Source organism: Syngnathus leptorhynchus, chromosome 11 (assembly GCF_054491065.1).
Source record: "Syngnathus leptorhynchus isolate UIUO chromosome 11, UIUO_Slep, whole genome shotgun sequence".
Classification (NCBI taxonomy): Eukaryota; Metazoa; Chordata; class Actinopteri; order Syngnathiformes; family Syngnathidae; genus Syngnathus; species Syngnathus leptorhynchus.
The window spans coordinates 3,052,689-3,078,460 of record NC_141205.1 but is presented as its reverse complement, the minus strand read 5'-3'; the positions used below and the strand labels follow the sequence as shown (position 1 = coordinate 3,078,460).

The window sequence follows — 25,772 nt, the reverse complement described above, 5'->3', positions numbered from 1 at the left end:
AGTCAAGGTTGCTCTCAAATGAAATTTGATTTGCCGCTCTAACTGACTTCAGGACTTGGTGCTTTCTGTTTTTGTTATGGTTCAACGGCGCTCAGCTAATACTAATAAGTCAACTATTTTGCAAAAATATTTTATCCAGTGAGTCTTATTAAAACTTAATCATGCGTCTGCCATCAAACATCTGTTTTTCACAGAGAGTACAATAGTTCATTAAGGTCGGGTCAATCCTGTAACATTCCACACATGGTGATTAGTGACAAATTCTCACAGCAAGTTGAATGAGGTGTTTGTGGAGGCCTGTCAGTGCTGGAGCACTAAATGTCTTATCCACAAATTATTCATTCAACAAGTTAACCGCAAAACATCTACATTGCTTGAAACGCTTTTACATCCCAGGATAAATTGTTTCCCAGAGACATCAGACCAATTCTTTGTTGAATTCAATTTTGAGTCAAATCAGAAGCGTAAACAGGAGAGAAGTGAAAAACGTGTGAAATACGAATTATATAATGAGCACTCTTGTAATGGAGTGTGGCGATATTAACGACATGTCACACGTTCAGGTCACTCAACGACCTGCTTGCCACATAAATCCTCACGGCAAACACTTTGCAATCCCGTGTGGTCACCACAACGGCAAACCACACACGCTCTCAACACGGCCATCCGTCCACAAGTCCAACATTGACGTACAATACTAAATAGCAGCAGCTGTTCAGAAAGGCTACGTTTGAGAAATGACATTCAAATGTGGCCCTGTTAGAACAGCTGCTGAGTGTGAATTATTATTTACCATATTTTGCCACCAAAGTGATTCACAGCCGAAAGATAATGATCCCAACTTGAGTTCAAATTTTGGCGCAATGCAGTAAAGGCTGTAACAAATCCACTGTGGTAGTAACTTGACCTTCAACACAAACTTGTGGCTACTTCAATAAGTTTTGAGCTGAGCAAAAGCTCAAAATACTCTGCTGCCACCTCGTGGTGAAACATTTAACACCTGAAAAGACAAAGTCGTGGAAACCCTTTTTTTAAAAAAAAGAACAAATTTATTAGCAATCACATGGAAAGAAGGCATGACATCTACAGGAGCATTTGTTGGAATAAAATTGCCAACTGCTTATTTACAAAGTCTGCAAATGAATATGAATAATATTAGCACATGCAAATTGTTATAATATTACACAAGCTTTTTATTCTCCCAGTTGACCTGACTTGACGGCCCTTCACTTCTGCTGCAGTCACAACACTTGACAATTAGTATTCTGCTCATCACCAATAAACGGGACAACATGACGACAGGGAGCGTGTGATGACTGGACACACGAGATGGGGCCGATGAACAAATGCCATCGGGGCCACCGTTGGAGATAATAACCGAGCGGCTAACATGGAGTGGGTGATTAGAAATGATTCGAGCGTCACGTGGATAAAAGGGAGGGTCTTGGAAACGACAATCAATCCGTCTTTTAGCGAGACTCGAAATGATCGTCGAGCGCGTTTGCTCTCTGTGACTCCCCCTTGTTGATCTTGACTGACACTTGCTTTGTTATTCAACCTGAACGAAATAAGGATTATAAAACCAGCTACTTGGCCGCACCCATTTTACCTCCGCGATATTTTTGTTGTTGTTGTTTTCAAAATAAAAAGACCTGTTAGTTGTCACTTACATATAAAGCTAGACAAAAGGTAAAGAAGGCCTTCAAATGCAACAAGTGGCCGAAATGTTCTCAATTTGTTCGCATTTTCCCACAAGACTCCAGACTGGATGGTTGTTGTATCATCAAAGAATTTAAGTCTGTCTGCGATGATTTCATAAGACGTCGCTTTGGGCAATGACTGCTGTCTAATTGGAGCTCTCAGCCAAAAGGCACTTAAAACTCAACAGGCTTATTTCTGCCTGAGACAGCAACAAGCGCTCATTATTTTCGCCTTTTACTCATCTTTGTTCCAAGTCGAATTCAAGCCTTTCAGCTAATTGGCCACCTTCCGCAAATTACGGCTACGTTGCGACCGGTGGTTGAAGGCAGTCTTCATTTGGCAAAACCACAACCGCACTGGCAGATTATTTGTGATGTTACGAGGGAGAATTACGGGAACAAAAAAAACACGGCAATGAGATTCGACTCCTGTGCCGAGGAAAACGTTCACTAGGACGGGCACTAAGGCATGATGGGCATTAACAATGCACCTTCTAGCGCTGAGAACATTTCAGGCCTCCAAAGAAGAGTTGGTCTACTGGTGCTGTACAAGGACGACACAGCTACGAGAGTCGTGAGCAGCGGCGCGGGCGTGTTGCGGCGGCGGCGGCGGGCGGGCGGACGGAACTGAAGTACTTCACAGAGGCAGTTGAAGGGATGGACGATTCGCAAGTGTCGGGTGGGGGGGGGCGCTCGGGCCGCAGCTGCGGTTCTCACCTTCAGCTTCTCCGCGACTTTGAGTGCTGGATGAGCCACTGCAACGTGATATCTGCCGTGGGGATATTTGTGATTGCCACAATCTAAAAGAAAAGGCTCCGAGAAGGTCACAAAGGCAAGACGTACCTATGTTGTCTTTCTCTTTGCAGGATACCGAATAGCAGCAGATTTCCCGATCCTGAATGGCTGACAGGTTCCTTTGGAAGGAAAGCAGACAATACTGGATTTTTTTTTTTTTTTTTACGTACAGTGAACTGTCACACATTCCCAGATTTGGGATTATTTCGAATCCAACAGGCAGAACAGTGCAAGCAAGCTGTGACGTGTTTTGACATGTGCCTCACATCTTTTCAATAAGCTGCTTCTCATCCAGCGCGTTGGCCAGGTCTCGTTTGTTGCCGAGCACGAGAACCTGACAAATAAGAACGGCAAAGGATGATTAATCTTTCACATATCAACAACTGAAAGGATCCAATATGCTTGTTTTTTGTGGGTGGAGTGCACAACACGGTACGCAAACACCCGAGTACCAGCTTGTCTTTCAAACATTCCGGAGAGCGACGTATCCGCCAACTTACCGGAATCCCTTGAAGTTGCGGTTTGTCCAACAAGTTGTGGAGTTCATTTCGGGATGCTTCGATTTTGTCTCGATCTGCTGCATCTACCATGTACCTGTAAAAATAAAAATAAAAAATGATGGAATACATATAGTGATTACTCGAAATAACAATTTGCCTAAATAAGAACAACGCAATGAGCATGTGGACCAAGAAAAACAACAGCAGTTGTGGATAGAAATATTAAGGCTCGTAAAATGGATTACAAAAAGGAACACATGCTGACCCAAAGTGCCTACACACTTACACAATAGCATTGACTCCTCGACAGTAGCGTTCCCACATGCTTCGGAAGCGGGGCTGTCCACCTATATCCCAAATCTGGAGAGAAAAATATATTTTAAGAACGTAAACGTACGTATAAATTATGCGAGAGGTTTTCATGGCTCAAATTAAGGGTCAGAAACTGGAAACTATTTATTAGCAGTTTATTGTTCATTAACATTTGAATTCCTTACTTCATATATGATTCTAAAAAAACTAAACAAACATACAGGAAGTCCATTTTCAATAGCAGAAATACAATATGTTGTGGTACAAGCTTAGCCTGCAAGTCAAAGAATTTAGGAGGTTTACTCTTGCATTTGCAGTCGATAAATAAACTGCCTTTCAACTGAAAGAGATTCAATCACAAATACAATCTAGGGGGCATAGTCCGACCTTTGTTGACGGCTGTCACATGACTTTTAGCACGCGTAGGATACAAAACATCCTGCAAGCCTAGTTTACACACACGCGGGCACGCGCACGCGCGCCCACACACGCACACTTACCTTTATTGTCACGTTGCCTTTTGTGACCTTCCGCATGTTGAATCCAACTGTAGGAATCATGTCTTCACTGAACTGGCCCGACTGTTCAGAACAATCAAAAGAGGGCTTGTCAGCATCAAAATCAAAATGATCTTTCAAATTCTCAGCGATTTTTAAATGCCCGTTGAGTCACCTTGCACCCAACACGACTTTATGCAAAGGTGGGATGAACCGGCAAGCTAGGAGGAAATTCATGCATGCTATTATGACGAATTCCACCCAACACTGAATTGAATTTTATTCTGCTCGCTATCCAGGAAGACTTCCCTGGTGACGAAACCAGGCCCGTAGATCCAATAAACTCTCAATGATTGCAATACTGGATGTTTTTGCTTCTTTGCTCCTGGATGATGTTGACATACGTTGCTTATGCAGTATGACAACATCAAGCCAGCAGCTGCATCCACGTGACGATGACAAGAAGCGCCCCGGCCGTGTGTCAACTTCGTCAGGAGACAAACACCAGGTTTGGGCGTTTGCCAACATTGCGCCCTGTGTTTGCAGTCGACTCATTATTTTGATGGCGTGCAAATGTAGACATAACATATCTGATTAATAATCTGTAAATGACACTTAACACATTTGGCATGCAAGCTTTCCACAGCCTTAGGCCCACACTGACAGAGCATGTTTGTTAGCGACTTACAGCGATCACATTGACGAACGTGGTTTTCCCGGAATACTGAAGTCCCACGAGTGTAAGTTCCATCTCTTCTTTCCAAAACAGGGACCTGAACCAGTCCAAAAGCTTGTTTATGAGAGCCAACATCTTGGATGACACGCTGGTCACAATCCAGACGACTTTCGATTCTGACGTGAGTTGTAGGTTAGTAGCAAACCACACCGGAAGTGGGAAGCTGCTCTTGCGCATCATGTGATCTGCAGTTGCATTCAAGTGATGCTTGGAAATGGGAAATTCTGCCTTCCTGTGAAGCCACTCTGATTGAGATTTTTTTTTTTTACACCCCAAATTTAGGTTATCGTGAGGTACTAATAGGACGTATATGTTGTTTTTCATGACCACCAGTTTCCCAAATCTATTACTGTTTGCACGTGCGCAGAATGGCATACTTGTCTCATTTATTTATGTATGTTTTCTGAGTGTGTTCTCTAAAACGGAAGTACCCCTCAACTTGTAATCCATGAACTGCCCCAAATCAAATGAAAATATTTATTTATATGTATTTAATAAAAACTGTCACACACCACAACAAATATAGTCCTTTCATTTGTAATTCCTCAAACAATAAGAACATCTGTAAAAATCTCAGATGACATGACCGCATTCATAGCTGTGGTGTGCAGCAGATGATCACAGAACAGACGGATTCTTTAATTTGCAGCTAGATATGGTGTTTGAAAAAAAAAAAAAGCTCATCTTCTCCAGTAAGACACTGGGAAAATCACAGTTCCACTTCACGAACCACTGGAAGCGCTTGGGGTCAATTAGTCATGCGGCACTCCTTGTAGGATATTCAAAAAGAAGGGATCATTTAGTGCCTTGTCTCTTACAAGAAAGTATCCATCTATTGAACATACCGGCGGTCTGACAAGCGTGGTATACTTCTCAGGGCTTGCTGCACTCATTGTTGTTGTATAAACTGTAATGCTGTGAAATGATTGAAACAACAAACAACGAAAGTACATAAATATTTGCAAAGGGCAAAGTTAGCTGGTGTTCATTCCCGGTTGCCCCGGTGATTAAATGCACTGTCACAAGAATGAAAGCGAATCTAATGGACACACGTTATGCTTACCTATTACACACTGGAGACAGTGACAAAACCTGTTGACAGACAGTGGTACGAGTTTCATTCTTTCTCTTACCATTAGTTAATGAATTCATTTGTGCTGACTTACCTGATAAAGTGAATACATATTGATATGCTCTTGACCAGTTGCATTCATTGCTTTTTCTGCTGCTTCTCTAGGAACGAAATGATAGTGTACCACATTATTATTATTATTATTATCATCCATCCATCCATCCATCCATCCATCCATCCATCCATCCATCCATCCATCCATCCATCCATCCATCCATCCATCCAACATAGCTCACTTTCGATGATCCTTGGCTGGGGAAGGACGCCAATGATCAAAGTTCGTCTCGACTCTGAACCATCTAAACAAACAATAACATGCAAAAGTTGGCTAACACCAATGAACAAACACAACAAGAAGAATGTGAAGGGCTCACACAAGACTGACCCTCCTCGCAGTGGATTCAATGGCCAGATGTCCGCGGGGCCCGTTCGGTCTCTTGTGATGACGACGCCTTCACCTGCCTGCGCCCCAGCCACGATGTAATAGACTCCTGTGATGATGGGAATTTTGGAAAGGCGCAGGGCAGCATCTTCAAAGTCTTCGGCCTCTTCTAGAGTCTGCACGGAAGAGCAAAAACCACCAAATTAGGATTCCTGCACGCATTTGGGTGCGTTCTACATATCAGGTTGCTTCTCTGCTCTTTCCTCATCTCACCTCTCTCACCAGCCAGCTGACTGGGCTTCTCTTCAACATGAAAGCTGAAAACATATTCTTCCAAAAGTCCCACCAGTGGTCCTTGCCTTGCCATGCACACAAAGCAATATTCTACTGTTAACACAATTTGAGCATTTCAGGCCAGCGGAAGAAGTACGTTCTTACCTCGCTGATCACCGGAGACGGTGAACTTGTATGGACTTTGTCCTGTCCACAGACCGACATAACCAGCGAACGTGGTTCCAATGTAAGAGATCTGCAACGCATTGCTCAATGTTTTTGACCCGAGGGTGACTATAGAATTGATGTGGCTACACGGGATTGATTCCATTGAGCTTTCTTGTGAATACGCAATAGATCTCAACTGATATTCAAGGATAAAGTTCAGGATTAAAGCACTGATTTCTGGCGACATTTGACACAGGCTTTGTTGACAAGTCACATTTTGTAACTGCGTATTTTGAAATGATTTGTAAAGGTCAGTTCAAGCACGACAATTATTTTGAATGACATCCTAAACAATATCAGCTGTACCTTTCCGTTCTTCCGGAAGATAACATTGACAGTAAGATTCCTCAGAACCGAGTGCGGGTAGTCGAGATTCCTGCCGTGGTACAGGTTTCCAGCTTTATCCTGAGCCACAATGCTTGTGCAGAATCTGCCAGTACAAAATATTATGTGGATAAATGTTATTCAACATAATAGCAACATCTTCATGACATAGAATACATACGCAGTTGCTTCGTAGGCAAAGTTGAGCAAGATGATATCAGAGAGGCTGGCACCAAAATGTGCCGCCATGCCACGGATCTCCTCGCCGTATGGTTTAGGAAGGATGAACTTCTCTGAGGTCTTTACCAGAGCTCTAAGAACTTTATGAAGCCATTTTGGAATTGTGGAACTGACAAGAAAATGGAAAAAAAAGGTAAACACAACCATGAAAAAGAGAAAAATTGTTGAGGGCAATTATTAGTTTGCAACATAGATCTATTTTTAAGATCTCAAATCTGTATGTCTTTTTAATCATAAAACCATAACTTTATGAAAAATACAAAACTTCATTCTCGTATTGTGTGGTCACACCCATAGGCCACACTACACATAGTAAAATGTCTTAGTGCAGTGCACAATTCGGTATTGTTAATAAATAAATGAATAACAAAAATAAAGCTATCATATAATAATTTACTTGAAAACAATTAAGTCGTGAAATATAACAGTATCCTTCCCTTACTCTATGACCTCTTGAGCAGCTTTTTTGAGGAAGTCGGAGTCAAAAGCTTTGAAAATCGGCAACCATCTGACTCGTGGATCATCATCCAGGTTAATATCGATTGTGGGAGGGGCGAAGTCCGATCTGCACGACACCGCCAGTCCGACCAGCAGCACCGCCGTTCGGACCACCAGCAGCTTCATGACTGAAGGCGTACTGGTCCGTGAACGCCGCTTGTGCCTGGACGGAAGCGCTTTCAAACAGGGACTGGGAATCGGTACTTCCGATCAGAGCTTTTCAAAATTAAAGTATAGCTTAAGAATTAAGCCTGAACGAGAAAGTTGTTAAACCCAAACACGGAAGTAGTAATTTATTTGTTATTAATAATTGTTATACTGCATATAACTGGAACGTTACCTGTTAGTAATACGCACTTAATGTTGATTTATGTAAAATCCGAGGATTCATGAAGGCACCTTGGAAGCGAGCAGAATGTGTGATTTTGATTGATTTTTGATTATTTGACTTATAAAAAAAAAATTAAAAATGAAATTAAAAAAATAAAGGATCAGTGTGTGTGTGTGTGTGTGTGCGTGCGTGCGTGCGTGTGTGTGTGTGTGTGTGTGTGTGTGTGTGTTTGAACGATTTTTTGAGTGAATTGATTCTAAAGATTCAGTTCACTTAAAAGAACTGGAATGCACATCACCAGCCTGAGTACACTAAATGACCACTAGAGAATGCTAAGGTTCCAACATTTGTGCTTCGTAGAGACAAACCCTGAATTTAATTATTCATTTGTCGTCCAATTAACAAAACAGGATAAGTGTTCCAAGGATACACACACGTGTCTGAAACTTTCAACGTATGCCACATTATTGCTGAGACAACTGCAACAAATAAACTCTAGTTGGCCTTCCCATATTTTTTAATTCAGCATGTATGTGATATGTAGGTGATATATAAATATAATGCCATAAAACATGAACTTATTTTGTGTTCTGAACCGATTGCAGTCCCATTTTCTTTCAGTAAATGTTACATAATGTTAACCTTTAGGCTGAAATAAAATATAAGACTGAACCATCACACTTTGACATCTTTGAGAATTTGATAAGTCTACATCTTGTAATCTAAGACATGCTACTGATTTACAGCCGCTTGACTACTTTATGGGTTATGTAAGTCTTTTGTAAGCATGTGCTGTTATGGAGAGCTGTCAGAATGGCTGGCTACAACACGCATGGAAAAAAAAAAAAGGCAGTGGATTCCACAGGGTTGGAAAAAAAAAGCTTTATTATCACTTTAATATATATCAATAATATTTTACAAAAATCTAACCAACAATCCTGTTACATTTTAAAATAAAAAGTCCAAGTACCTCTTTCTATAGAAAACTACTTTGTCTCGACTTTACATTCACTCTTTTTGCCACAGACACGACATTTTAAAGCAAACAAATCGATCAGTGTGTCTGGACAAAATGCGTCAAAGGCAACACCATGAATGAAGATCAGGCTTGGTTTGATCTGGAATTTGACAGACGACACAAGTTGGGTTGAAAACGACAACTACGTATGTATGTACACGCTTGGCATACAAGAAACCCTCCTCGGGTGGCGACGCAAATACACTCATCGGGTCACGTATCAAAAATAAAAATGTAGAGGGTTGCATGAACAAAAAAGGACACGACTTCACAGGAGACCAATTTAGACGGGCGCATAAATCATAAAAGCAAGTATGCTCACATCAGCGCATCATGAGTGACACACCTCAAACAGTGACAACGCCCTGAATTCTTTACAAACACTCATGAGTTTATCTCACCAGACAGCTGGCGGATGAGTGATATATTGTGGTCAACATAAAAAGGAATTTTGTTAAAAAAAAAAAAAAGAATGTAAAGTTGCAGTTGCAAGACAAAAAAAGTAGGTCTGTTTTTCCTGGATCTTCAGCAGATCGAATGAGTCCAAGCAGCATCTACTAAAAGAACAAGGGCCTTTTGTTTAATCTTTACATTCATCGTAGACTAGTGTGTGTGTGTGTATGTGTGTGTGTGTGTGGGTGTGTGTGGTGTGTGTGTGTGCAAATAGACAGTTCTAAACATATATAGCCTTCTGTATCTAGCTGTTGTGGGGTGGGATCTTCTGTCCCTTACATTCTGGATGAATCTCTGATATTCAGCAGAGTGCAGCAAAGAAGGTCTCTGCTAAAGTTGTCCACAGTCATTCTTGCGGGTTCACAGTGTTTCAGAGTCACGCAACAGCTGGGCACCAAAGTTGCTTACTCTTTGGTTTCCAAGTTTAACGCCGAGACTTGTTTTAAAGCTTTGTGGAGTACAGGGGAGTCCGTGGGGCTTTGGCGCGGAAGCGGAGACCCCGCCCCTTGGGACATGACTCGAGATGCGGAGAGCGTCTCTGGGGCTATGCTGGCGCTCATGCCTGGGTACATGACTGGCATGCTGCCGGGATACCAACACTTCTCCAGCATGGGCAGGTAGGCCGCAGCTGCGGGCGGAATGAAATAGAAAGGGAGGCAGAGCGGATGCTGGTTGGGCGTGAAAGCCACGAGGCCGCCGGCCGGAGGACCAGAGAGGCTTTCGTCCTCAGAGGAGTCAGAGCGAAACTTCTTGGCCCGAGGCTCGCCGCCCTCGTGCTCGACGTCATCGGGCCTCTGCTCGGACGGGCTGCGTTTGAGCTCCGCCTCCTTTCTGTGGCTGTCCGACCACCGGCTTTTCGGTACACGTTTGTCATGCTCGCCCCCGTAGCCGCTGTCAGTGTCTGTGTCGCTGCCGCTCTGCTCGCCCAGGTAAGTCCTTTGAATGACGGGAACGCAGTTCTTGGACGGGCCCTCGGTGGCTCCGGAGGGCTGCTCTGCGGGTTTCTTCAGTTTCTCCGAACTCTGAAAGACGCGCTCGTCGCTCTGATGTTGTAAGACCTCCGAGGCGACTTTGTGGATGTGGCTGATGACATGGGATGGCATCAGGTCCTGACTGTTGTCTCGGCGAGCCAGATAGTGGAGGACCTCTTTTGCGCATAGGTGGAAACCCGAACGGAACATCTGCTCGCTGACCTCTGGGTCGTCACCGCCGTGGTCACCTGGTGCAATGTTGGAGGCAACGACGTTACTCTCTGATGCTTCACACACCATTTGAAGTTTCACCATGAACATATTTTAATTGTGTGTTTTTTTTTTTTTTACTTATTGTTTCTCTATATTACATAATTTTGCTACTGCGGGTTCTGGAATGTATCAGCTGGTTCACTTCACTATAATATGTGTGTAATTGTCAAACGTACTTATTCGTAGGTCTTTTTGCAACTCGATGATCTTCTGTTGCTGTTGTTCCAGCAGGGTGTTCAAGGCGTTCACGTGCTTCAGAGTGAGTTCCAGCACCACCGCTTTCTCCAAATGACCCAGCGTCTAAATACAGGAAGACCTTCGATAAGAATGTTGATCTTTCTTATGTAACACAGTCTGCAGCCAAACTGAGGCTAAGCCGCCAACACCCGCAAAGTCATCCAATGCAATTCACTTCTACTGTAAATGACGCCTGACAGAATTCAAGTCACATTATGAATATATCGAGATAAATCATGTCATTTTTATTTTAAAAAGCTCAGACAAAAATAAACGATGCATTTAGTTGTACTTGGAAAACATTCTTTTTGAATGTGCTTTTTCATGAGCTCTAACAAACCAGGTGTGTGTTTTTCACCTTTTCGAGACATGCAAGAAAGTAAAACCAAACTCACTGTAAGCTTAAGGTGCTCCGGCAGCAAATCTTTGAGCTGAGCAATGCATTCGTTGATTCTGTCTCGTCTTTTCTTTTCAATTAGTCGATGTGGCAATTTGTAGGTCTCCTGCAGATAGAAATGACACGCTCATGTTGATTCTTGTGACTTTTCATGAAAGAAATAAAAAGAGTCTCGGGACGTGACATTACCCTGCTCTCATCGCCGCGTTTTAGTCCCCTTCTTGACTTGTACACGTACATTGGATAATCCATCCTTTAGGCAGAAGAGTTAATTACATGAATGAGCGAAATTTAAAATTTGGTCCAAAAAAATAAACATTTGTTTTATAATCCTTACCCCTGAATGTCAGCGATATCCAAGGATGGAGATTTGGGCACAAAGGGTGGCGGTTGCGCCCTCGTAATTCCCTCCATGTCGCTCAAATGCAAAACGTCAAATGACTAAAATCACACAACAAAAACAATCCGAGGTGGGGGAAAAAAAACTATTCCGAAAATTCCGTGATATCTCGTGCGCGCTCTCTGCGTCGTCTTGGAAGCGACCGGCTGCGCGTTCGTCTCCTTCTGGGGTGTGCGCACTGGAGCGCCGTAACAACTGACCAAGGCTGGTTTGCTTGGTCCGGATTGAGTGTGCGCGAGGAATGGGCGGGCGTGTGGCTCGATGCCTACGTGTGGAACAAGTCCTGTGACTCCTGGCACGTCCCTCGTCTCCAAACACACTGTGCAACTGTGAAGTCCATCACATGAGGCTCACGTGTTGGACGGCGCTTTCAAGGGCTCTCCCCCTCATCCATCCACCCGCCCCCCTTTGCTCCCTCCCTGCGTCGCTGCTTCCTGCCTGTGCACGCACGCATGCATGCGCAGGCTAAGTACAGCCTATTACTGGAGTAGACCTATCGCGTCCCACGGGAGCCGAGTCCCGTGTACCACCACGCTCCGACTCTCTGGACACACTGTGCAAGCTTTTGTCCTTCGTCCCCCCCTCCCCCCTTTATTATCAAAGACGCAAAGTAGAGCAGCAGACAGAAAACTCACCCAGCGCGTAAAATACTAACGTTTCATTTGAATCCAAAAAATAAATAACATTTATAGTGGGCGTGACAAGTGTATTGACTCGTGCTGTGTGTCGCAGAGGTTACATAACGTTGCTATACACCGGATGTTTTTTTTTAAATGATTGATTACAGTAATAACCACGTATATTATTAACTATTAATAGCTGCTATTGTACAAAATGTCGCTGTAGCCTATAGTGCTCTCTATTTTCCCCTCTGGCCATGAGGAATGCATCATTTTTTCTTTGTTGTTGGGGTATGATGAAAACAATTTCAAATTGTATATAAACGATGCTATTTTTATTTTGGAAAAAGACGAGTGGGTGGGGTTAATTTCAAAGTAACAGCACGTGTTATTTTGTCAATCATGGCGCGCTTCCAAGTGGTTATGCGAGGGTTTGGCACTTTGCGACGTGGTTGAAACGTGCTGTCATGTTTCCAAAACCGGACCTGCTTGTTCCGTGTCACGTTGCATCCAAACGGCAAGCGATTCAAAACATGTTGATATCCCGGGCTGTGACGTTATAAGACAATTCATATTCTTATGCATAAGCAACAGCTCAATTATTTCATTTTTGACCTGGTACCTTTGGACAAAAAAATATATATATATTGTTTTGAGACTACCGTATGATCGTGTGAGCAGATTAAAAATATAAAATAAAATACTAAACAAAACATCCTGTCTTGCTGGATGTTTTATCTCCAAAAACTAAATAGCAAAGAGGAAACGTAAAGGATAAATACTTCCATTTTATTTCTACCTAAATATACAACATGGCGTTGCCCTGATCTTTAGTTATTCCTTACAATGCTATAATTTAACAATTATTCTCAATCAATCAGTTTGGCTATACAAAGTCAAAGGCAAGCAATAAACTTAAACTATTCATACATACAGTAAAAAAAAATTCCATCCATCCACCTACCCACATATCCTCTGTACTGCTTATTTCTTTATTAAAAGTAAAGTGCAAGCAGAAATAATTTGAGAACAAGAACAGTCACAAAGCGAGTACGTTTTCCGCAAATGAGATGTGATTCTGTTCCGTAAACTGAAGCGGGGTTATCGACACTTAATCGATTACTTGACAAGTGAATCTTTCTTATACCGTAGAGCGATATGAATGAGAATGGCATTTGGATTTAAACGGATGAAGGAAAACACGGCATGGGTTTGCAATACATTCTTATTAAGTGCAATACACTTAATTTAAATAAATAAAGAATTACAAAAAAAAAACAGGCAGTTCACTTATTAAATACAGCATAATCGCAGCAGTCACGTACGTAAAATCGAAATCAAGTCCCTATTTGATCCAGCGAGACTTAAACACAGAATAAAGGTCAACACTGTGAAATACAATGTTTTGTGGAACTCACATCCACATGAGGTTCTATATTTAATCTTATATATTGCACAAAATACAAAAAACAAGTAATACTGCTTGTTTGACCTAAAATAGAAACCTGATTTAAAATGGAGTGGAATGAAACTGAACAAGTCATCCTCCCCAATTTGCAAGTGATACGCATGGATAAACCCAGTGTAATATTACATCCAAAACATTTGGCACAAACGCTTTTGTGAACTGGGTGGGAGAGTGTCAGTGTTCGAAGTGAGATCTGCACACAGTAGAGAGAGAGCTCCACTCCACATTAAGACTGCAACTAGATTACAGAATTCCAATTGACTGCACTCACACTGGTCGGTAGAGTAAGGGCTTCCGTGTTCCGGACATAAGGCTGATGCTGCTGAGGTGCTTCGGGCGCCGTCTCTCAGGCCTATGCGGGCTGTTGCGGGTTTACGTTCATGTGCTGCGGGTGGCCCAACAGGCCGATCCGCTGCTTTTGCTTCCTCTGTTCGGTCATCTAAAAAAAAAGGACAATGTGGACGTATAGGAGAAGAGAAGGGCAGACGGTAGCTGCGTAATATGCAAAAGCAATTCTGTAAACGACTCATGTAAATCATCAGCTATTGAGAGTCATAACGCACACTTTCTGTTTAGAGTCGACTTTGGAGTTGGTGATTTGCACCTTGACACAAAGGCCAAACATTTGTTTCTTTGGCGTTTGGGATTCACATTGCCCCCATTTTGTGGTCATGAGCATTTGAAGTCATTTGTTCTCGTTTAAAAAATAAACATGGCCAAATGAGACATTCTCACACTGTACAAATGGATTGTCAGTGAATTTAGCCAATGAAACCACTGTGATTGGGAGCCAAGGAATTCTATTTTTTTTTTTTTAATTAAAAGCACTCTCTACATGCCACGTTTTTAGCAAGCCCATCATTTCCTCCTGTCTGGGTCAAAAAGTCTCAGTGACATTCACTTCCTCACATGCGCTTCTCATTTTAAGGGTAAAGCCGTTGTACAATTCTGTTTACTAGAAAACCAAGATTGCAAAAAATTGTGCAACACTACAACATGCATAAACCCATTGAACTAGCTTCAAATATATATATAAATAAAATAATAATTCTACAGAGCACAGGTAAGCAATACTGTGTTGTAAAAACAAACACAACCCTGTGACTCACGAGTGTTTCTTTTGAATCATCCTTCATTTAAATGGACATTTGCTGTCCAAACTTGGAATATTTAATTGTGTAATGTGATTGCGTCTAGGTGCCACCAACCTGTTCTTTGAGCTCGGTCAGCTGGCCAGAGAGGTTGGACACCAGTTTCATGGTGGACTCCAGCTTTTCTTGGAGGCTTCGAATTTCATTCTGCTCCCCATCCGCGTCACTGCTGACCAATGACATGGCCCGCATCCGGGGGAACCAGTCCAGGTTGTGCTCCTAGCATACAAAAATTGGCCAGGTAAGATCAGCCACGTGCATGCACGCATCTGATTTGCAAATAGGATATTTTAGAAGTTGCCAAGAAGTGACTTTGACTGTCACAAAGGTTGGTGAACCGTTTACCAGACTACTTAAACCAGCACGGTCAAAAGGGCAGTTTGGGTGAATTCCTTCATGCTTCTTTTCGACCTCTGTGACTGACTTGACCACCACGTGTCGTTCTAAATGCATGCCGTCTGAACCTACCTCCAAATTAGCCACATGAGTCATATGAAGGGGTCACTGGGTTTGACCCTTCAACACATTTTTTCCCATCACTGCCACAACGCCATCGATTACAACTCATGCACAAAAGGAACCTGCCGCTGAGAACGGGTGAGGATCAATTCAACTACAAAATGTTTTGAGATGTAGAAATATAAAACTGTGACTGATCAATTTAGTGACGTTAGAATGCTATTATTATTATGAGCACAACTGTGTTGTGTGTGTGTGTGTGTGTGTGTGTGTGTGTGTGTGTGTGCGTGCGTGCGTGCGTACCCACACCACAAAGCGGTGGGGAAGGGGAAAAACACAGAACTAAGATCAGGAGTAGCATACACTCATTGCGAAAGGCCGAGCGAGCGACATGATATGCGCAGGCTCCACTTCCAGGATGTAAACGAAGCCTGGGTGGTTGCAAAGGTGTTGACACGTAGAGCAGCTGAGAGCTTCCCTTATTATACAAACGCTGTAAATATTGGTTTTGAATGTTTCACGTTGGATACAGTATTTCAATTTTTTTTTAAATATTGCAATATGTGTCCCATTTTCAGTTCTGCACAAAATCATCCAAAAAGAGTAAATGACAAAATTTACTTGACAAATATGAGAGATTGTGGGAGATTGAAAGCGATTAGCCACATTTGTAGCTTGCAAAAGAAAAGATGTGACTTCAGACGATGGTAAGTATTAGCTGGTAATGACAAGTCCTGTCTTCATTTGGAAGCCAGCGTGATACAGAAACATGTTTTTCTGTGGTTAAACTGGCAAGAAAAAAACCCATGAACCCACAGGACACTCGACAAGCTCTATTTGTCTAAAATCTGCCAAATTATCCCAGGATGTAGAGGAACAGCAAAAGCTTTGCATTTGTTGATTGATGTGCTGCACTGAGAGTAGATGTCGGGTTTCACAATAAAGTGCAATGAGCGATTACGAGTCATGTTGTATACGTGACACTTCATGCCTGACTCCTCCACGAGTGACGTCAATCAAAGTCATTGTCAGAGTAGCCTGTTTGCTGCCACCTTCTCTCCCGAGGTGTCTATTTCATCACCGAATAAAACAAAACAAAGTAGGAGACCGACCTTGAGAGTCGGATAGTCACAAAAAAAATCATTTTGGTTCAGCAGGGTGGAAGGATGGATGTTTGAGCGATACATGTTTATCCTTCAAATTGCGGTCACTAACTCTTTTGTTACGTACGCGTGTGCGCGCGTGTTGCCCAGCTGCCGAGCGAGATTAAACATTGTATGGCGGACGCAGACGGTCTCGGTTCACAAAGCCGAGTCATGCAATAATACTTGAGAAGAATTCAAGGGGAAGAGATTACGTAATGCTTCAAGAGCATCGAGACAATAAATACTGTGTGGTAAAAGAAAAGTGCTGCAGATGACTCAATTTCTTTCAAGTTGTCCAAGCTTACCCTGATCATTTCAGCCACGTAGCTCTCGGGGCCAGTGTACTCAGTGGAGTCTTTGACCTTCACCAAGACGATGAAGAACAGGTAGTGCCACATGTTGTGTTCAACTTTGATGTGCTCTTCAAAGGTGACCGTCTTATTGTCAAATTTATCTCTCTCCAGACCTGAAACCATACAATAGATGAACCTTAACAACATGGCGGAATTATGCTCGTGGAAAATGGGTACAAAGGTTGCTTTGTTAATTCGTTGTGCTAAATAAAATAAAAAAAACTTGTTTATTGGCCTTTTCAAATGGCTTGCCTTACAAAATCAACAATTAGGACTTTAGTGATGGAAGTGAAATGAACAAATAAAATATACACTCCACCTCCTCCCCAGCAGCACCCGAAGTGACTCAGCAGTCATTCTGGGAAGCGGAGGCGTTTGCTTGTTTACACTACCCAGAAACGCAGCCCATTTCTAAACCCTTGCTTGCCACGCTGCATCAGCTCTGCCGTCTGCGCGTGGTGTTATGGGGCGGCACGACACCTCAATGACACGGCTAAAGCTACCTTCCACTCCGATAGTATTCGGACCCGAAACAACATTTTAAAAGCAACAAGTGGTTGGAACAGACAGAGAGTGGATATTAAAAGTCTGCAAGCTCTGTACAAACGCCAGGTTTTGTGATATTCAAAACAGAGATCCAAAAAATAATCTCAAAACTGCTATTGCTTAATCTCAAAGGCAGCACACACTTGCCATTTAAAGTTTCCAATCAAGTTCAGAAGTCCTCGTAGACTTTTTTTCCGACATTTTTGAAATGACACGCCGCAACACGGGTCAAGGCCCGCCCACGACGACTCACCGCAGATAAAACATGTCGTCTTCAGGATTTCCTCTTTCTTTTGCTTCTCACTCCTCAGGTCCGCAAACGTATCAATGATGACACCAAAGATGAGGTTTAGAACGATGATAATAACCATGAAGAAGAACAGCAGATCATAGATCACCCTGGCTGCAAAGAGCGGCTCCTGGTAAACCCAAGAGATAAAAAAAAAACACTTCTGCTTTATTGTACATACATTTTGCACCCAGTTGGGTCATGCTCAATGGAAATTAATCATTTGGGAAGAGAACCGACGATGATCACGATTTATTTAAAGGAATTGTCATTAAAAAAAGAAGACAATTGAATTTTTTGCGACGACACAATTTTAGGAGAGTGCTCCTTTCCGTTGTGCACCTCTTTGGATGGCTTGCGCAGTACATCCCCGACACCTCCCCCGCTCCGAAGGCCGTGGCTCAAGACTGTGACAATGCACATGAGTAAGGAATCACATGTTCTTTCTTTGTCCTCGATCACCACTGCAGATGGCTGGATGGCATGAGAAGCTACCGAGAAAAACACACACAAACGCAATGCTTTTGAGAATTCACCAAAACTACGTCAGCAGACACCCGTGATTCACAAAAAGTCATTTGAGGCGAATACAAGAATTTGAAGGTAGCATGCATGTCGTTCTCCCAATGGAAGCTCGCGCCATCGCCGAGTGGAGCCATTGACTTGCTTGTGCCTAAAGGTCATCCACCCCTGACCTGTAAACCCCGTGCCCCGATTTAAGGTTTGAAGCTTATTCCCCCGAGACAACAAGGAGCCTTGCCATTTCACCCGGCAACAATTACGTACATGCACAAAACAAGCTGAAGACCTTAATCACTACTTACAAGCTTCTGTTGAACAGTTTTCTCCATTTTCTTTTTGGCACATACCACCTGAGAAGAACTGTCCCATCATACTGGCTCCAAATTCTGGAAGGCAAAGGATTCATACCATAGTTTTACCAACAAGTAACTTCAAGTTTTCTGCCAAACGGAACCCCTTCTGCTTAAGCCTAAATTTGACATGTTTTTTGGTCAAGTCATACAAAATTCCAGACAAAAATCAGACTGTCATGCGTGACCTCAGCAGATTCTAAGCTTTGGGAGCGTCTATAGAATTAGCTCCAAAAGATTTTTTTTTTTCTTTTTTGTTTGACCTATCACTGGTGAGGACAACTGATGTTAATTAAAGATGAGAAACAGAAACAACCACAATATATTGTCATGTAATGATAAAACTGAAATCTAGACAATAAATAGTCAAAGGTTCTTAAAAGCATTGAAAAGTCCTCGTTGAACATACCCAGGGATTTGTTGGGTATCCTGTCGACAGCTAAAATGAAATCGTCTTTGAAGACAATGTAACCCACAATAGAGAAGAGGTAGACAAGAATCAGCGCCAGCACCGCTGTTAGCACAATGGAGCGGCCATTGCGGGTCACACTCTTGATAACATTCAGCAAGGTCTCTTCTCGATAAATAAGATCAAAGAGCTGAAAAGAAAACACATCAATTGTTTTTGATACGTACAGTGGTCGGGGTATGGCAGCATCTTTGTGTGCGTATCTGTGTGTGTTCACCCACTAGCAAGCTATAAAAGAAGACGTGGACAAAGACCCCTAGGGTGCAGATAATCAGGTACAGTAGGTGGTACAGGAACTCCACATCGGTGATCATGGCAAGGTAGCCTCGCGTGAATGTGCCACGGTTGCCAACGAAGCTCATCAGGAAGATGACTTTGTTACATAACTGACCCATCGCAACGACGGTAATTGCAAAGACACACAAAGGTCATGTGACATTGTTTGGATTTTAGTACAGCTATTATTTGATGGAAAAGAGTTTCATGCTTACATTAAAGCCACCCAGTAGAAGTAAGGTGGGCTCAAGGCCGACCGAAAAGATGAGCCGCAAGATAGTCGAGGCGATGAGCGCCCGGATACCGTGTGGCTGAGGCAAAACAATGACAATAGCGAGAGAAACCAGCATGGCTAGCCACAGCAAGGCAGATAGATGAGGTTCCAGGGTTCCTGAGGATGACCAAAGACAACAGTCACACTTTGCACTCTTTAATATATCATAAGACTGTTTTTTTGGACAGGAGACAAATTTCTATGTTATCCGAAAAGGATACTGGCTTAAGGTCTGGCGTGAAATTGGACATGCCTGTGCTTGAAGGTTGGGAATCATTTTGGTGGTATTTTGAGAATCTCTTGAGTATATTACAGCGAAGATATAAAAAAAAAAAAAAAAAAAAAAAAAAAAAAAAAGAACAAAAACCAATCGCTCAGTGTACTAATGAGTACATGCTCAGTGCCATGTTAACACAGCATTCCAATTTTAACCATGAGGCGAAATAACAAAAGATTCGTATCGACTCCAGGTGACATAAATTGCCATTGGGAGCTTCCTACTCGCCTCTGTGCTCAGACCCAATCGACACGAATTTGTTATATAAGCTGCCTGCCTGGCTAAAAATATACTGAGCTCAAGCTGAATTCACCGGGGAAGAAGGCGGCGTGCTGCATTATAGCACGCCGCCCTGCGCTCGGATCGAGTTGGCAGCAAAGGCAGACGCATTCTGAGACCTTTCAGTTCTTCTCCAAAAACAATCAGGGGAGGAACTTCAATTAAACTTAAACTACTTGAAACGGGTGAAGTGCGATAATCAGCAAAAGCTTTCAGGACCTTTGACACGACAAGCCGTACGATGTTTCTAAAGCTACTCCGACAACCTCGGGTCCTCTGAGAAAGTTGCAACAAAGGGGATCTCGCCGTTCAACCCCACATCTGAACAATTGGAAGTTCACGAGTATCACAATGCGAGTCTTCTCTCCGCTCGGGAACAATAGAAGCTTTAATGGCCACGGGTACGCACATGCCCTCGGTTATTATACTATTAAGAGAGCAAAAGGGGAGTTTTGTAATATTCTGCTTGAAGGAGGCCACTCTGGCTTAGATGGAAAAATATTTTCATTTGGCTGAGTCTGTGTTGACCATAGCAGGAAATGTAAACTTTGGAGAAGAACCATGACCAAACACATCATCTCGACCAGCACAAAGCCAAAAACAGCCGCTTGAAGATATCTAAACGTTATGTTGGAAAATCTACAAAAATGTTGGAAAAGGGATGCCAATTCTTTTATTTTTTATTTCAAGTATTTTTACATCTTTTGCGTTTTTATTTTTACATCTGATGCAGAACCTAATAGCTTTTTCTTTCAATCCACCTATTTTTTTTGTTTTTCTTACCGACATCATAAAATAGCAGGAAGGTTGTGTCTGCTAATTGGAAACAAAAAACTCACAACCAAAATGCATTTGTAGTCTAAGCTCGCTAACCTTCACGAAAGCCCTCCAGAGGGTAGAAGAAGGCCACCAGCAGGTTCATGAGAACAGCCAGGTTGAAAGAGATGCTGCTCCAGAAAGACATGTTCCTGGAGCACCAGTAGAGGATGGGCTGGGCTGAAATCATTGAGACGGATCAAGAACATTATTATTATTATTTTCTTTAAATTACTACAGAATTACAATTTGCAGACTGTAGTCAGGCGAGCATGCCAACGAGACCTAAAAACAACCTCCCCCCCCTCCCTACCCCCAGTTAATGAAAATACTGGAACTGAAGGTGGGGGCTTTCTGAAATTTAGCAAATGATGTCATTCATGACAAGGGTTGAGCATCAATGGAACATTTTGCTCTCCTTTTGTGCTTCTTCATTTTAGTAGGAAGAAGGTCGTACTCTTTCCACGATAGCAAAGAAATGATCATGCTTTGTGTTTAGTCATAGGACAAGCCGCAACACATGCATGTAACTAAAGAGGAACAAAAGGCGCTCCTCGGTTCATTTACTGATGACATCATTCGGAGGGTCTACCAAAGTAACGTATCATTAGATTGAACAATAACAAAGTGGTACAAAGAGTTACTCATATATTTTGTAATATTACCACAGTTATTGTAACACATTACAATATTGGGCCTATAAGAAAAAGTTAAACTAAATATAATATAATAACGCAATATAAATACAATAAATATATTGTATCAGCCACAAAGCTGACCACGCCCTTTTGCGTCTCAAGGCAAAAATCCAAACATGAACAAAGCAGCAACTTTGAGCTCTTATTCAAATCTCAAACGCAATAAAAATCTTGTTTTGCAAGGTGTGTCCACTAATATCTCTCGGTGAGGTCACATAGCTGTTATCCTAATTGAGTCAAAGGTTCAAAATGAATATTTTATATATATATATATATATATATATATATATATATATATATATATATTTATTTATTTTTTTAACAAATTGTAAAAATCACGAAATGTAATGCGCAGAATTAAAACATTATCTAACAATTAAACAGTGATTGGACGTGGTGCTTTCCAAATTGCCACCACATGACGCTAAAACTTTAACGGCTAACTCAATGTCAATATTTGTGTTTTCATTGAGACCCAGAGAGATATGAGAGGAAGTCATCCGAAAGTGGAACTAGAAAGAATAAAGTTGTTTTGAAGGAAGACGCACAGGGAACGGTGTTGGCGTTACCAGTCGCCTCTTGAGTACCCCGCAGCTTCTTCTGCCAGTTCATCTCATTAAAAAGATCCTCGGAGCGCAAGAAGAAGTCATTTATCTTGCTGCCTTGCTCGTCGCGCTCCGTAGTGTAGTACACACGGAGTTTGGACTCTTGAGTGAGAAACTCGCAGATGTTGGGCACGGGAAAAACTATTTGCTCCATGGTTCGGTCCAAACGGACAATCTGAACGGAAGCACAACAGCATGAAACGTTCATTTGGTTGCGGCGGCCCCATCTAGATGATGAGGAAACACGGGCGACAGACCTCAATCTGAGCTGTGTGCTTTGCGTAAAACTCTAGTGCCTCGTCACCTTCTCCGTACGTCCCTCCTGGTTTCAACATGCCTTGCAGTTCCTTGTTATGTCGGGCCAACTTCAATGACAAACAAAACATCTCTGGAAATCGTGATTCAGCTTTTCAAATCAAAGACGATCTTTAAACCTTCTGGTTAGAAACGGTCCGATGCCTGAAGGTATTTATGAGTGTGTGTGTGCTCTTACTTGATGTGCCAAGATATAGATATTGTGGCCGACATTTTGCGGAGAAGCAGAGTGTTCTTCTTCTCCGTCTTCACCCTCCTGAGGCTCCTCCACCTCTATCTCTCCCTGCATGTAGGCCTTCTTGATCACTTCAACCTGCACAGACATCATGTCAGAAGAAATCCAGAGAATTTGGATGGTTTGAACCACGTACCAGCTCTTTAGGCCTCATGTTGTACAGGATCCTTTCGGCATTCTCGCTATCGTGACGACTCTCCATAATGGCAAGAAGAAGCTTGGAGGCGTTATTCTGTGGGGACATTACAAGGAAAAGTATCTGATATACAAAGTACAACAGTTTTATTCTCGTGAATTTCAGCAATACACACCGACGGAACGGGCTGAAAAATGAGACAATGAAATGAACCATGACTTACTTTCAGTTCCAACACCAAGTCCATCCTCTTCTTGCCAAGTGGATTGATGTCATTGAGGATAAGTGCAATGATAATGTCAATGCCATTGCATTCGTGCGTCGCAATGCAGTTCTACAGAACAAACGAGGAGGAAATGTATCACTTCACATGTGGAACAACCAATTATTTCGGAAAACAATATTTAGGGAGATTCCTGCCTCTCATCCGAGTGTGCATTGACAAGATTATGTAATTAGCGAAGCACATCTAGCTCAGAAACACATGCCTGTGGATCTGCTGTGTAAAAATATAGCTGAAGACAGCTTAAGCACCACTCGAGGGCCCTTTCTTTCATGACTGATAGGCATGTCAATTTTGGAGATCACACACCCCGGTCATGTGCTGAGGAGGAGGCTCACATTTCTTGACTGCGGGTCAAGTTTGCTGAAGGCCGTCTTTGTGCTGCCTTGTTTATTTGGCCAAATACATGTCACTGGTCGTAAACATTACGCCGCAATAGGGTTGATCTCACTTCCGTTTCGATTAACAAATAACTTTTTTTGTACTCCCTTTAAAGCACTCTTAGGAAAGTCAAAAGGAGTCCAAACTAAACTACGCGGTGTGGATCACCTGGTTCTCATGACAGGGACCTTGGCAGTATTCAGTGAGACTCTCCACTGTCTGGTTGATGAGTCCCACGTTCTTCTCGTTGATATACAGTCCGAGCAGCCCCAGACCCCCCGTGGTGCTGCCGCAAATACAATCCAGGAATTGAAGTGTCTCGCAAACCAGGTTGTAGTTGTTCTTGTTATTTTGATTGCGTAGGAAGTTCTGGAGGAGATGAACGGAATAAAACCATGAGAGCGTCAGACTGTATCATTGCTTGGAGATCACCGTTTATTTTGTTCTGAGCTTTCCTTTGACCAGTTGTACCATTCTTTGCTTCAATTTGTCATCAAGATGGCTACAGGATCTTAAATCCCTAAACAATGTGCAACTGTCGTCATAGCAACAGATAGATATTCTTTAAAGGTAGCCTATACAGCTTTTCCATTTTTTGCCAAAATAAAATTGTGTCAACGATTTTTTTTGTTTGGTGCAGAATCAATGCATGAAGGAAGTGTGGCTCACTTGAGCTAAACAACAACATCCAGCTCATAGTGAAACCAGACTGAAAGCGACCAGACATGGAAACAGCTGCAACAAGTTCTGCAACCGGTGCCTATTTTCAACAGTTTCATTTCTACTCAACTGAGTGAGCAGATTAAAAAAAAAAAAAAAAAAAAAGGCTTGAAAGTTTAATGATGTGAAATGTCATTGCACTTGTGTATGTTTGACAGACCTGCAGATCTCTGTTGTGATTTTCACACAGCAGTTGCATGAGGCGCAAGATGGGCTGCATGATGGTGATGATGACACTCATCTCGCCGTCCTCCTGGCCCTTATCGGTGGTTGCTAGGGAGGAGCTGTCGGCCGCTGCTTGGTGCTCTTCAGCTTCAACCTCACGGCGGTATGTTGTGAAGGCCTTCTTGGTGACAGCTGAGGCTTCCACCAGCTGCTCCTTCACCTCCTCAGTAACCACAGCCACCAGCGCTACGTCCTTAACTAACCACAACAGTCGGATTCAAACACTTCAAACGGGAACTGATTTTCATTCACGCATGATTTTGTGGCCGATCACCTTTGTTGCGCGCTGGCGTGTCTTTGTCTGGAGGCTCCTCATCTTTCTTCTTGTTGCCCAAGTCACTGGTGTTCACAGTCACCGTGGCCTTGATTTCCTGCTGGGCCAGCTTCATGCGCTCATTGAACACCTTGAAGAATTTCTCGGACTTGTTATCCCCCGTCAAACGCTGGTAGAATGAGCGCTGTGTGGGGGGGAAAAAGGAACAAAACGTGTTTGTGGGCAAAATATATTGCTTCCAAAAAAACTAAATGCCTTTTCAGAATGAGAGTTCATTTTTTAGCTCTAATTCATGTTAAGGGGTCACCAATTTGACACATAAATCACACATTTGAGATCAATTCCCTATTTCTCGTTTTTAAAGAAATATTAAATCTCCGCTGATGAAAAAAACTCTCAAACTTGCACATGCTGCACACGTGGTCACATGCTTGCACACAGCTGTGCAGAAGCCAACATTAACAGGATTTAGTGTGTGTGTGTGTGTGTGTGTGTGTGTGTGTGTGTGTGTGTGTGTGTGTGTGTGTGTGTGTGTGTGTGCATGTGATTCCAAACCACAGACCACGTAAGCAATGTGGACAATAATTACGCAACCTTTCCAACAAGGCCAACCTTTGCCAGTTGTTATTCACAGATTTGAGGTGGGGCGGGACAAGTTCCGTTGAATCGCTGTCAAAGGACGGTGGCCTTGTATGTCACCTGTTGCTTTTCTCTACCGGGTTCATATGTTCCGTCCTATTTTCTTCTCAACAATCCCCTCCTTACATAAGAAGAGTAATCAGCTGAGTGGTGACAGTGAAGGCACGCTGCCGCCGCCTCAGAGCTAACCCCTGTTACATCAGCTCCCACAAGCTGATTAGTGGGGAGAGGAGAGGAGAACCTGAACTCAAACCTGCCCTACTTTTTTTG

General features: G+C 42.7%; 4 protein-coding genes and 1 long non-coding RNA gene across 12 annotated transcripts in view; 1 reads left to right on the top strand and 4 right to left on the bottom strand.

Moving 5' to 3' along the window:
• Window positions 1-1,026: 1,026 nt before the first annotated feature.
• arl8bb (ADP-ribosylation factor-like 8Bb) lies at window positions 1,027-4,715 on the bottom strand. Its single transcript, XM_085923747.1, has 7 exons — window positions 4,493-4,715; window positions 3,808-3,888; window positions 3,282-3,355; window positions 2,996-3,089; window positions 2,762-2,829; window positions 2,544-2,614; window positions 1,027-2,469 (listed from the first exon to the last, which is right to left on the bottom strand). Exons 1-7 carry the CDS (start codon window positions 4,613-4,615, stop codon window positions 2,420-2,422), a joined length of 561 nt encoding a protein of 186 aa, XP_085779873.1. The 5' UTR covers window positions 4,616-4,715; the 3' UTR covers window positions 1,027-2,419.
• Window positions 4,716-5,003: 288 nt separating this feature from the next.
• LOC147048838 (N-acylethanolamine-hydrolyzing acid amidase-like) lies at window positions 5,004-7,780 on the bottom strand. The gene is made up of 11 exons (XM_085923743.1): window positions 7,562-7,780; window positions 7,061-7,228; window positions 6,862-6,985; window positions 6,493-6,583; window positions 6,328-6,413; window positions 6,058-6,230; window positions 5,909-5,971; window positions 5,707-5,773; window positions 5,604-5,632; window positions 5,386-5,455; window positions 5,004-5,309 (listed from the first exon to the last, which is right to left on the bottom strand). The coding sequence occupies exons 1-11, from the start codon at window positions 7,741-7,743 to the stop codon at window positions 5,289-5,291; spliced, it is 1,074 nt and encodes a 357-aa protein (XP_085779869.1). The 5' UTR covers window positions 7,744-7,780; the 3' UTR covers window positions 5,004-5,288.
• Window positions 7,781-8,815: 1,035 nt separating this feature from the next.
• Window positions 8,816-12,069, bottom strand: bhlhe40 (basic helix-loop-helix family, member e40). Its single transcript, XM_085923742.1, has 5 exons — window positions 11,635-12,069; window positions 11,487-11,550; window positions 11,296-11,403; window positions 10,840-10,963; window positions 8,816-10,638 (listed from the first exon to the last, which is right to left on the bottom strand). Exons 1-5 carry the CDS (start codon window positions 11,709-11,711, stop codon window positions 9,824-9,826), a joined length of 1,188 nt encoding a protein of 395 aa, XP_085779868.1. The 5' UTR covers window positions 11,712-12,069; the 3' UTR covers window positions 8,816-9,823.
• Window positions 12,070-13,085: 1,016 nt separating this feature from the next.
• The window catches only part of itpr1b (inositol 1,4,5-trisphosphate receptor, type 1b), a 31,171-nt gene continuing 18,484 nt past the window's right edge, over window positions 13,086-25,772 (bottom strand). For all 8 annotated transcript variants that reach the window (XM_085923704.1, XM_085923709.1, XM_085923710.1 and 5 more), the window contains 18 exons: window positions 24,864-25,047; window positions 24,525-24,787; window positions 23,813-24,013; window positions 23,204-23,314; window positions 22,981-23,076; window positions 22,788-22,922; window positions 22,552-22,659; window positions 22,238-22,469; window positions 21,049-21,171; window positions 19,561-19,736; window positions 19,291-19,455; window positions 19,010-19,199; window positions 18,553-18,636; window positions 18,071-18,219; window positions 17,693-17,858; window positions 16,846-17,006; window positions 14,994-15,155; window positions 13,086-14,224 (listed from right to left, as the gene is read on the bottom strand). In XM_085923704.1, the coding sequence (XP_085779830.1) occupies window positions 14,138-14,224; window positions 14,994-15,155; window positions 16,846-17,006; window positions 17,693-17,858; window positions 18,071-18,219; window positions 18,553-18,636; window positions 19,010-19,199; window positions 19,291-19,455; window positions 19,561-19,736; window positions 21,049-21,171; window positions 22,238-22,469; window positions 22,552-22,659; window positions 22,788-22,922; window positions 22,981-23,076; window positions 23,204-23,314; window positions 23,813-24,013; window positions 24,525-24,787; window positions 24,864-25,047 (2,793 nt within the window). In that variant the 3' untranslated portion in view covers window positions 13,086-14,137. The remainder of the gene's footprint in view (window positions 14,225-14,993; window positions 15,156-16,845; window positions 17,007-17,692; window positions 17,859-18,070; window positions 18,220-18,552; window positions 18,637-19,009; window positions 19,200-19,290; window positions 19,456-19,560; window positions 19,737-21,048; window positions 21,172-22,237; window positions 22,470-22,551; window positions 22,660-22,787; window positions 22,923-22,980; window positions 23,077-23,203; window positions 23,315-23,812; window positions 24,014-24,524; window positions 24,788-24,863; window positions 25,048-25,772) is intronic.
• Window positions 22,303-25,693, top strand: LOC147048836 (uncharacterized). The gene is made up of 3 exons (XR_015067556.1): window positions 22,303-22,759; window positions 23,760-24,437; window positions 24,523-25,693. It is a non-coding gene; the product is annotated as an uncharacterized LOC147048836 (long non-coding RNA).

Coding starts and splice junctions, on each gene's coding strand:
- bhlhe40 (XM_085923742.1), bottom strand. CDS start 11,711: ATGGAGGGAATTACGAGGGCGCAACCGCCACCCTTTGTGCCCAAATCT. Junction 11,551..11,634: donor GATATCGCTGACATTCAGGG/GTAAGGATTATA, acceptor TTCTGCCTAAAG/GATGGATTATCCAATGTACG. Junction 10,964..11,295: donor CGGAGCACCTTAAGCTTACA/GTGAGTTTGGTT, acceptor TCCTGTATTTAG/ACGCTGGGTCATTTGGAGAA.
- LOC147048838 (XM_085923743.1), bottom strand. CDS start 7,743: ATGAAGCTGCTGGTGGTCCGAACGGCGGTGCTGCTGGTCGGACTGGCG. Junction 5,774..5,908: donor CCAGCCAAGGATCATCGAAA/GTGAGCTATGTT, acceptor TTTCGTTCCTAG/AGAAGCAGCAGAAAAAGCAA. Junction 5,456..5,603: donor CTGTCTCCAGTGTGTAATAG/GTAAGCATAACG, acceptor ATCATTTCACAG/CATTACAGTTTATACAACAA.
- arl8bb (XM_085923747.1), bottom strand. CDS start 4,615: ATGTTGGCTCTCATAAACAAGCTTTTGGACTGGTTCAGGTCCCTGTTT. Junction 3,356..3,807: donor AAGGCAACGTGACAATAAAG/GTAAGTGTGCGT, acceptor TTTTCTCTCCAG/ATTTGGGATATAGGTGGACA. Junction 2,470..2,543: donor CAAAGAGAAAGACAACATAG/GTACGTCTTGCC, acceptor TCCCCACGGCAG/ATATCACGTTGCAGTGGCTC.